This window comes from Elephantulus edwardii, unplaced genomic scaffold, assembly GCF_000299155.1.
Source record: "Elephantulus edwardii isolate Elephantulus edwardi_28Jun2011 unplaced genomic scaffold, EleEdw1.0 scaffold00126, whole genome shotgun sequence".
Classification (NCBI taxonomy): Eukaryota; Metazoa; Chordata; class Mammalia; order Macroscelidea; family Macroscelididae; genus Elephantulus; species Elephantulus edwardii.
In genome coordinates, this window is record NW_006399876.1 from 1109676 (window position 1) to 1120519 (window position 10844).

At 57.8% G+C, this 10844-nt stretch overlaps 1 protein-coding gene across 1 annotated transcript in view; it reads left to right on the plus strand.

Moving 5' to 3' along the window:
• LOC102856351 (mucin-2-like) overlaps positions 1 to 10844 on the plus strand; it is a 30554-nt gene that overhangs the window by 4899 nt on the left and 14811 nt on the right. Inside the window, exons 11-30 of the mRNA XM_006893354.1 lie at positions 211 to 280; positions 524 to 661; positions 921 to 1085; positions 2699 to 2793; positions 3104 to 3230; positions 3343 to 3598; positions 3891 to 3943; positions 4034 to 4134; positions 4419 to 4570; positions 4727 to 4865; positions 5133 to 5243; positions 5418 to 5597; positions 5863 to 6102; positions 6275 to 6431; positions 6541 to 6672; positions 7226 to 7373; positions 7908 to 7951; positions 8358 to 8573; positions 9040 to 9057; positions 9554 to 10828. Of these exons, the coding sequence (XP_006893416.1) occupies positions 211 to 280; positions 524 to 661; positions 921 to 1085; positions 2699 to 2793; positions 3104 to 3230; positions 3343 to 3598; positions 3891 to 3943; positions 4034 to 4134; positions 4419 to 4570; positions 4727 to 4865; positions 5133 to 5243; positions 5418 to 5597; positions 5863 to 6102; positions 6275 to 6431; positions 6541 to 6672; positions 7226 to 7373; positions 7908 to 7951; positions 8358 to 8573; positions 9040 to 9057; positions 9554 to 10828 (3817 nt within the window). The remainder of the gene's footprint in view (positions 1 to 210; positions 281 to 523; positions 662 to 920; positions 1086 to 2698; positions 2794 to 3103; positions 3231 to 3342; positions 3599 to 3890; positions 3944 to 4033; positions 4135 to 4418; positions 4571 to 4726; positions 4866 to 5132; positions 5244 to 5417; positions 5598 to 5862; positions 6103 to 6274; positions 6432 to 6540; positions 6673 to 7225; positions 7374 to 7907; positions 7952 to 8357; positions 8574 to 9039; positions 9058 to 9553; positions 10829 to 10844) is intronic.

Here is a 10844-nt window from a genome sequence, read left to right on the forward strand (position 1 = left end):
ATCCCCCAGCCTTCACCTACCTTGTCCCCCAGCCCTCACCTGCCTACCCCCCAGCCCAGCCCTGCAATCCAGCCCTAACCTGCCTACTCACCCCTCAGCCCTGCGGCACAGACCTCACCTGCTGGCCCACCCCTCAGCCCTCTGGTCTAGGCGTTGCCCACATCCTTCAGCCCTATGACCCAGATCCTCAACCCTGGCCCCTCTCTGCAGGTGGTGGTCTTCAAGTCTGACGGTAGCGTGCTCCTCAATGAGCTGGAAGTCAACCTGCCCCATGTGACAGGTGAGCCTGAGCGAGGCCCCAGGACTCACTTGCTCCAGGCCAGGCCCTCTGGCTTGGCAGGGATCCCCGGCTTGTCTCAGGTCTGGCCAGGAGAATAGGTCCTGGCTGGGCCCTCTGCTCAGGGCAGACTCTTTGGTGGAGAGAGGGTAGGGCTGGTGGAGGGTGCCCCAGGGGTCCCAGTTTGACTGGATGTGGGGGCTGTGGGCCCTGGTGGCCCTCACTGTCCTGCACCCCACCTTCCAGCGAGTTTCTCCATCTTCCGGCCCTCCTCCTACCATGTCATCGTCAACACGGTCTTCGGCCTGAGGCTGCAGGTGCAACTGGTCCCAGTCATGCAGCTCTTTGCCACCCTGGACCAGGGTGCCCAGGGACAGGTGCAGGGTGCGTGCTGTAGGCCCCGGCCCCACCCCATCCTGCCCATCGCTTGGGTCCCCACCCTCAGCCCTGCCCTGGCCCCTGGTCCTCTTGGCCTCATTCTGACCTTACGGCCTCTCTGCCCTGCCCCCATCACCACCTGCTCCACCTCTGGCCCCCATTATCCTCTCAACCTCATGGCCCCTCTGCCCTGCCCCCATCACCACCCATCCTTGGCCCTGTGGTCCTCTTGGCCTCATTCTGGTTTCATGGCCCCTCTGCCCAGGTCTCTGTGGGAACTTCAATGGCTTGGAGGGTGATGACTTCAAGACGGCTGGAGGGCTGGTAGAGGCGACGGGCGCAGGCTTTGCCAACACCTGGAAGGCCCAGTCGAGCTGCCATGACAAGCTAGACTGGCTGGACGACCCCTGCTCCCTCAACATTGAGAGTGGTGAGCACGCTGGCCCTGGAGAGCAGGGCTGCCTACAGCTTCCTACTGCTGGGTGGTTGACGGTGCCCCAATGGGAAGCCCACCCGCGTTACAGAGCGGCCCAGGTGGGGTGCAGCTGGTGCCCACGTCTGGCCTGTCCTGCACCTTTGATGCCTGCACCCTCCCTCTGCCTGGATGAAGGAATGAAGAAGGGAGGGAAGGGTGCCGGGCCGCAACATTGACAATCTGAGGTGCTCTCTGCTCTCACTCATTTGAAGAGGATGTGAGGTACAGGTGCACAGGGATGTGCACGTGTCCGTGACACATTTTCTTTTCAAATGGGTATTAGAGTAAAGAGTGTCAGTGGAGGCTGGTGGAGCCTCAGTGAGGTGGACTGACACGGGGCGCCTGTGGGCGCGGTGGGTGGCTGGGCGCCGAGGATGGTTCAGGACAGGTCAAGGTCAGGTCTGTTTTCCACAGGGTCACTATGAGTCAGAGGTGACTCCTTGGCAGCAACAACAACAACAACAACAGTGTATTCATGATTGAATGAAACTTTAAAATAGACCATTTTAGTGGAATGAGGTGAACTGGACTGTAGCATTTCAGTCACTTTAGAGCACTAAGATTTTACTGTATTCCACATTCAGAACAGAGGGACATCCCATACTCTCTCCCACAGCAAGGCCAGCGTCCAGCAGTTTTGGGCTTTTGCTGTGTCCGTGTTACAGGGAGTCTTGCCCGTGGTAGTACCGGAGTCTGCATACTGGCTAGACCATGCTGTGTGTACCCAACACTCCTGAAAGTTAAAACTCACCCCATCTCTGCAGTCAACCGAGTTCATAGCTGGTCCTCTGTGGGCTGGTTAGCCTGAGCTCGCTGTGAATTCAATGGGGGAAGATCTCTCCTACGAAGCCTCGGTGTTTTAAAGTTAAAGCTGTGAATAGGATTTACAGAATTTAGAACTTAATTCTACGTACTTGCCGCCCCATTAAAAACCCACGTGGTTGAGTTCATTACAACAGTCCACTGGCTCGAGTCCCGTCCCTTTTGTGAGGACCTGTGAAGACTCTGGCATCTGTGTCCTGGGAATGTTGCTGGCTCTCTGGTGAGAGGCACAAGGTCAGCTGGCATGGAGGTACCTGATGGTCCTCTCTAAACGGACGGGCGTCCTGCTGTCTGTTGTCAGGACTCATTCTTATCCACTCTGCTCACGGTGTGTAAATGTGGCAGATTGGACTCCAGCCCTAAGCACCCTGCCCCTCTTGTTAGCAGAGGAAACAGTGCTGCCGAGACAGCCACTCGGGCAGCTGTGGTCGAGACCATGTCAGGAGCTGGTGTCCACCTCAATCGGTGCCCACCCACTCCATCACTGAAGCCCTCGCTTCCGTGTGCTGTCTGCCCGGCCTCAGTGTGTCTTGGTGTTGGATGACTGGTGTGTGTTGATGCCCCAACAGGGTGGTAGTCTAACCTGTCAGCCTCTCTCAGGGCATCTGGACAGCACGTCCAGAGTCGTTAGCACCGTGGTCCAGCCTTGCAGGCGGGACTTGCTCTAGCCCAGCCTGGGGCGGACTCAAGAGGCTGCCCTCAGGTGGACTCGCCCTGCTGAAGTCCCGACCCTTGCTGTTCTGCAGCCAACTATGCCGAGCACTGGTGCTCATTGCTGAAGAAGACAGAGACTCCCTTTGGCAGGTGCCACTCAGCCGTGGACCCCGCAGAGTACTATAAGGTGGGTGTGATCCCGCACATGTTGGCACCTGCATGCTTTACCCTGCCACTGCTGAGTGCCCACAGAGCGTGCGTGTGCTTGGCCTGTAGGCCTGTGTGCGTGTGCACTCGGAATGTGTGTGCACACTTGGGAGTGCCCGCACATTCATGTTCATGTGTGTACACGTGTGTAAGTGTGCCCCATGGCCTGGGAGTGCTCACACGTGTGTGTGTGTGTGTGTGTGTGTGTGTGTGTGTGTGTGTGTGTGTGTGCGCGTGCGCGCGCCTGTGCCCTGCCCCTCCCCTGACCACCTGGTTCTGTCTGTGCTCAGAGGTGCAGGTATGACACATGCAACTGTCAGAACAACGAGGACTGCATGTGTGCGGCGCTGTCCTCCTACGCCCGCGCCTGCTCCGCCAAGGGCGTCATGCTGTGGGGCTGGCGGGAGCGCGTCTGCAGTGAGTGCTGCCCTGGGCGCTGGGCGCATGTGGGGCCCTGGGCCTGCTGGCCCTGGAGGCGAGGGGTGGAGACAGCCGCTGCCCCTTGACTCATGGGATGCCTTGCCCACAGACAAGGACGTGGGCTCTTGCCCCAACTCCCAGATCTTCCTGTACAACCTGACCACCTGCCAGCAGACCTGCCGCTCACTGTCCGAGCCAGACAAGCACTGCCTGGAGGGCTTTGCGCCTGTAGACGGCTGTGGCTGCCCTGACAACACCTTCCTGGACGAGAAGGGGCGCTGTGTGCCGCTGGCCAAGTGCTCCTGCTACCATCGCGGCCTCTACCTGGAAGCAGGGGACGTGGTCTTACGACAGGAGGAGCGATGGTGGGTGGCCACCTCCATGTCGGCATGGGCTCAGCGGGAAGCACATTCTATGCCTCTGCCTTGGCCTGGGCTCACGTCCAGTAGCTTCACCCCCCAGAACCCCAGGGGTCTGGGTCTGAGGCTTCCATCCCCTAAGGTTGCAGGGCGGCCTGAGAGGAGCTGGCATGGTCAGCTCTCATCTGGTCCTGGCCATCAGTGCCTTCTCTGTATGGGATTTATGGCTGAGCCATTTAGGACACTACTGCAGGCCCAAGGAGGCCCAGCTCACTCACCTCCTGTCTCTCTCCCGCAGTGTCTGCCGGAATGGGAGGCTGCACTGCATGCAGGTCAAGCTGATCGGCCAGAGTAAGTGCCCCATCCCACCTGCTCACAGCTCCCCACCGCCCCCTCCATGCCTCCTCCATGGTCAGCTGACATGACCGCCTTCTGCCACAGGCTGTGTGGAACCCAAGATCCACATTGACTGCAACAACCTGACTGCACTGGCCGTGCGGAACCCCCGTCCTGTCAGTTGCCAGACACTAGCCGCCGGCTACGTGAGTGCTAGGGGCCCAGGTGCAGGGCAGCAGGTGGCTGTGCTGGACCTGTGCACACGGGCGCAGGCAGCCTCAGGCAGTGCTCTCTGTGGAGGCTCCAGTGTCCAGTCCTGTGGACACTCCGGAGTTGCTGGTCCTGGCACATGGGCAGAAGGCAGCGATTCCTTCCCAGGGTGGGCGTGAGAGGGTTGTTCCTGGGGCTGGGTGAACCCACGGTGGAGGGAGAAGAGGCTGCTTGTTGAGGGACTCTGGCGCTGTCCTGAGCCCCCTCCCTACCACTGTAGTACCAGACAGAGTGCATCAGTGGCTGTGTGTGCCCCAACGGGCTGATCGATGATGGCAGAGGTGGATGTGTCACAGAGGATGAGTGTCCCTGTGTCCACAACAAGGACCTGTACCTCCCCGGGGACAAGATCAAGGTGGACTGCAACACCTGGTAAGGCCTGACCGCTGGAGATGGCAGGGGGCACCTCATCCTCCCAGGGGTCTGGATGGTCTGAGGGTTTGCAGGAGCTGGCCAGGTTCTGGCTGAGCCCCCAGGTGGAGGAGGGGCTTGGCCCTGTCATAGCAGCACCTCCCCATCCCCCCTCAGCACGTGCCAAAAGGGGCGCTGGACGTGCTCCCAGTTCGTGTGTCATGGCACCTGTGCCATCTATGGTAATGGCCACTACATCACCTTTGATGGGAAGTACTACGACTTTGATGGACACTGCTCCTATGTGGCAGCTCAGGTGAGAAGGCCTGTCAAGCTCCACTCTTGGAGTGTGGACGGCACCTTAAAATGGGCATGGGAGGGAGACAGGTGGGCAAATGGACACCAAGGAGGGGGCTTTCAGATGTCCAAATTCCTCCTGTGAGGCCAGACCAAAGCCCCGTGTCCCTGCTGAGAAGGGGCATCGCTGGGGCTCTAGCTCGGGGTTCTGCTAGCCCTCGTGGTGGGAGTGGGCACACCCAATCCCAGGTGCTCACCGACTTGCTCGCATGTCCCCTGCCCCCAGGACTACTGCGGCCAGAACTCCTCTCTGGGCACCTTCAGCATCATCACCGAGAACGTGCCCTGTGGCACCACGGGTGTGACCTGCTCCAAGGCCATCAAGATCTTCCTGGGGGTGAGCTCATGGGGATAAGGGGTGCCACTCAGGAACGGGCTGCTTGGGCTCTGGGCTCTTAGGGTCCGGGGAGGGGATGGGCTTTACGGGTCCAGGTAGATAGCTGGGCTATTGGACGGTGCTGGTGGTCTCCTGGGGAGGAGTCAGGCTGGTAACACCCCTCCTCACACTCAGAGGACAGAGCTCAAGCTGGAGGACAAGCGTCGTGTGGTGATCCAGAGGGACGTGGGGCACCGCGTGTCCTATACCACACGTGAGGTGGGCCAGTACCTGGTGGTGGAGGCCAGCTCCGGTATCATCATCATCTGGGACAAGAGGACCACCATCTTCATAAAGCTCGCCCCCTCCTACAAGGTACGTGTCCACCCCACTCTCCCCCCCCAAGGATGGGCCTGCCCAAGCCTCCACCCTCCCCGAGGTGCATACCTGCACTGTCCCCACCTCCTCACAAAGTGCACACCTGCCTGTCCCCACCTCCTCACAAGGTGCTCACTGACCCATGACCCTATCCCACAAGCAGAGCCCTCTGGGGCTCACCTGGGTTTACGCACAGAGGCCCGACCCCTGACCCCTCCGCGGGTTGGAGAGTCACTGGCGAGATCCCCTCTCCCGTCCAAAGGGCACTGTGTGCGGCCTGTGTGGGAACTTTGACTTGCGCTCCAACAACGACTTCACCACGCGGGACCACATAGTGGTGGATAGTGAGCTGGACTTTGGGAACAGCTGGAAGGAAGCCCCCACCTGCACAGACGTGACCAGCACCCCAGAGCCCTGCAGCCTGAACCCGCACCGGCGCTCCTGGGCCGAGAAGCAGTGCAGTATCATCAAGAGCCGGGTCTTTGCAATCTGCCACAGCAAGGTGGGCAGCCGGGACTCACCTGCCTTCCTCCCAGGCTCACTCGGCACATTTCGCCCTCCTGCCAGGGAACAGCAGAGAGGCTTCCTTCTTGGGCCTCCTTCCTGGGCCGCTGCCGGGGGGTGGGGGGCGGCCTTGAGGCAGCAGACCCAGCCTCACTGCTATCTCCTGACAGGTGGACCCCAAGCCATTCTACGAGGCTTGCGTCCACGACTCCTGCTCCTGTGACACTGGTGGGGACTGCGAGTGCTTCTGCTCGGCCGTGGCCTCCTACGCCCAGGAGTGCACCAAGGAGGCAGCCTGTGTCTTCTGGCGGACCCCCGATTTGTGCCGTGAGTGCTGCTGCGAGCCGGACCCAGGCTGGGGTGGGGACAGGGCTCTGGCTCCAGTGCCCATCCCGTGGGACCCTGCAGGGTCTGACGTGCCCTCTCCGCCCTGCAGCAATCTTCTGTGACTATTACAACCCCCCGGATGAATGTGAGTGGCATTACGAGCCGTGCGGGAACCGCAGCTTTGAGACCTGCAGGACCATCAATGGCATTCACTCCAACATCTCCGTGTCCTACCTGGAGGGTGAGCCTGGGAGGGGGATGCACCCGAGGAGGTCAGAGACCGACAGACAGAGGGACCCGGCAGCTGGGACCCACGGCCGGGCAAGCGGGAAGCAGAAAGGGTCATGCCACCTACTCGTGTTTACCGAGTACCTGAGCACAGCTCCTTGCGTGGCAGAGGGAAGGGGTCACTAGAGAAGCCAGCACACTGACCACAGGGGGCGGTTCTGGGAGACTGGGTGGGGCCAACTGCCGGTGGGCGGGGCTGAGAGGTCTCTGCCTCACTAGCATGGTGGCTTGTGGTAAGGAGCTGCGCTGCCAACACAAAGGCTCGCGGTTCAAGATCACCAGCTGCTCCTTGGGAGGAAGATGGGGCAGCCTCCTCCTGTGAGATTTACTGTCTCTGAAAACCCGCTGGAGGTTCGGCTGTGGGTTGGTTCCCAATCTACTGAACACAGCAACAACAGCAGCGTGCTGGGGAGGTGGCGGGGGGAGCACGTCCAAGACCCATCTTTCCTACACTGAGGATCATCCTCCTGGTGGACTGAGACCAAGCCCAGCATTCTCCTTGCCAGGTTGCTACCCACGGTGCCCTAAGGACAGGCCCATCTATGATGAGGAGCTGAAGAAGTGTGTCACTGGGGACCAGTGTGGCTGCTACATTGAGGACAACCACTTCCGCCCTGGGGAAACTGTGCCCTCCGAGGACATCTGCCAGTCTTGGTACCTGAGCCCATCACACATGCACACATCTGTATGCACACGCGTTTGTGCACAGTCACACTTGCAGGCAGAGCACACATGCACACGTGTGTGCACACACAGGGACACAAGCAATACATGATACACAGCACACACATGTGCATGTATACACACATGCTTGGACTCAAGCACGCACCAGTACACACACAAGTGCACATGCACATGTAACACGCACATGCATACATGCATTGGCACAGATGCACCTGTGCATTACGTGCATGCACTCACATGTGAGCACACTCCTGGTCACACATGCACACACAGGATCCAGGGATTAGAGGAGAGGGAGGCCTTTGTTCTCATCCAGGGAGGCTCACCCATGTCATGTTGACCTTCCCAGATGGCCCCAAGTCTGCGGTCCTTTGGACTGGCTCGGGGGTGGTCTGGTGCAGCCTTCTGGGGCTGTGGGTGGAGAGAGGCGGGTGTAGTTGGGGAGGCAGACACCTGGGAGACCTAGTGCCCTTGGGCCTGTGTCTGACTGTGGCTGCTTTGCAGTGTGTGCACCAACACCTCGGAGATCATCTGCCAGCCAGACGAAGGTGAGTGTGGTCCTCCCATCCAGTGGCGAGAGGCCCCACCAGCAGGGCTTAAGGCTGCCTTCTCCTGGACTCAGCTGGGCAAGGAGGGTGACTGGGCTTGTCCCAGGGCTCTGCCCTTTGTGCTGACCAGGGCTACCCAGCTCAGTTTTGTTCCCAAGCTGCGGCAGCTTTGTGGGGCTCATGGGCCCTTCCTGGGGGAGCCAGTGCCCGCATGGTGACTCCCTATAACCCTTCTTTATAGCCCAGGCTGAACCCTGAGGGGCTTCTTCCTCAAGAAGGACGCTCTGAAGACAGGTCCCACTGGGCATTGTCTGCCCTTGTTCGGGTTAGGGGATGCCCAGCCTTTCCCTCACCTGTGAGTCTTACCTTGTTCCTGATTTGTTAATGGTTGGCCCTCTACCCCCAGGAAAGATTGTTAACCAGACTCAGAATGGTTCCTTCTGCTACTGGGAGATCTGTGGCCCCAATGGGACGATTGAACAACACTTCAACATCTGTGTGACCACCACCCCACCCCCATCAACCCCGACGTCCTCTGTCACCATTCCACTCTCCTCCACTACCACCCTTACCACCACCTCCACCATCACTACCTCGAAGCCAACGCCAACCACCAGCCCAGGTACAGCCCTCAGCCTCACACCTGTGTCCCGCTGACAGAGCACTTCTTGGGGAGGGGAGGGACACAGCCTAGGGTACCTGACTCCCAGCTTGGCCCAGGGACATGTCCCTGGCATCTCTGTTCCTCTAAGTTGGGATGTCACCGTCATGATTATCCCCAAGCCCAGGCCACAATGACAGGCACTTTAGACGTTTCCCCAAACAGCAAGGAAATGTCCCTGCACCAAGAGCCACCAGGGCAGTTCTGAGCCCCAGTGACGCTGTGCTTCGCCAAGTCCCTCTGTGTTTGCTCTGCATGGAATCTTGGCAGCTACCCAACAAGCCTCCAGCCCTGGGAAAGCCAATGAAAAGAGTTTTAAACATTTAAAAAAAACCCCACAAAAACACATGTAGATGATCTTGACCTCTAGAATGAGTTCAGTAATAATCCTGTTGTATTTATGTATTTTTGCTTTGTTTTTCTGCAGTTTTCTCGACTACTCCACGTAAGTGACAAATACGATGCAGAGATAGAAAGCCTTGTGCAATTACAAGGCAAGCTTCCCTTAGAACCAGATGTGGGGCCAGGCTGTGCTGCTTATGGACCAAAGATGAGTGTCTTTTTGGTGACTTTAGTCACAGTTTGCTGAGGCCAGGAATGGATGGAGAAGGATTTATTTTGTTGGTTGAGAATAGAGAAACTTCTTCTTCTCTACAATGGTGATACTTTGATTAAGAAATCTTTGACTTGAGGGTTGAAAATGGCTGAGGCTATGGCTATGGGCTTGGAGCCCTGAGAGCTGGCTCTGTCACACCAAGGATGTGGCTTTGAGAGCCCCTTCCTCTCTAAGCCTCAGATTTACATATGAGGGTCAAGATAGCCAATCCTGGCTCTACAGTTGGGTCCTTGGGCAATAATGAAATAGTGGTATGTGGTGGTAGGATTGGAGGCCAATGGGACCTCTCCCAGTGTGGGTGACCACTGTTGGGTTTCTTTTCTAGATATATGCTGTTTCTGGTCAGACTGGATCAATGAGGACCACCCGAGTTCTGGCAGTGACGGTGGTGACCGAGAGATATTTGACAGTGTCTGCAAGGCCCCCGAAGACATTGAGTGCAGGTCAGCCGCGGATCCCCACCTCAGCTGGGAGCAGCTGGGCCAGAAGGCTCAGTGTAATGTCTCTGTTGGGCTCATCTGTAAAAATGAAGACCAGTTTGGAAATGGACTATTTGAACTCTGCTATGACTATGAGATACGAGTGAACTGTTGCCTACCAATGGACCAATGTCCAGAAACAACGACGCAGACCATCACAACCACCCCTACTCATTCATCAACAACTCCCACCCACTCATCAATGACTCCGATCCATTCATCAACTCCCATCACTCCACCCACCTCAACTCTGACAACCTCCCCTACCCCAGAGTCCACCATCTCAGTGACAACAATAACCACAACATCCACAGCCACACCAAAACAAACCACAACTGTGACCTCCACGCTGACTCCAGAATCGACCACCACTACTACCATAACCGCCAAACCAACCACAACTCCATGTATTGACTGTGAATGGACAGGCTGGATTGATTCAGGCAAACCTAACTTCAGCAAGCCAGGTGGTGGTGACTTTGAGGCAATTGGGGACATCTGTGGGCCAGGATGGCCAGCTAATATCTCCTGCAGAGCCACAGCATATCCTGATGTCCCACTTGACCAACTTGGACAAACAGTGGTGTGTGACCTCTCTGTTGGATTGATTTGCAAGAATGAAGATCAAAAGCCAGGAGGGGTCATCCCTATGGGCTTCTGTATCAACTATGAGATCAATGTCTACTGCTGCAAGGAATGCATTTCAACAACTTCCCAAACCCCAGCTCCCACCATCAGCAGCACCAAAGAGACAACAACACCTGTAACCACCACCACAACCACGGAGACACCCGCTCCCACCATCAGCACCACTACAGAGACCATCACCACCACAACCAGCACAGAGACACCAACGCCCACCATCACCACAACCACGGAGACACCAGCTCCCACCATCAGCACCACTACAGAGACCATCACTACTACCACCAGCACAGAGACACCAACGCCCACTATCAGCAGCACCAAAGAGACAACAACACCTGTAACCACCACCACAACTACAGAGACACCAACTCCCACCATCAGCACCACTACAGAGACCATCACCACTACCACCAGCACAGAGACACCAATGCCCACCATCACCACAACCACAGAGACACCAACTCCCACCATCAGCACCACTACAGAGAC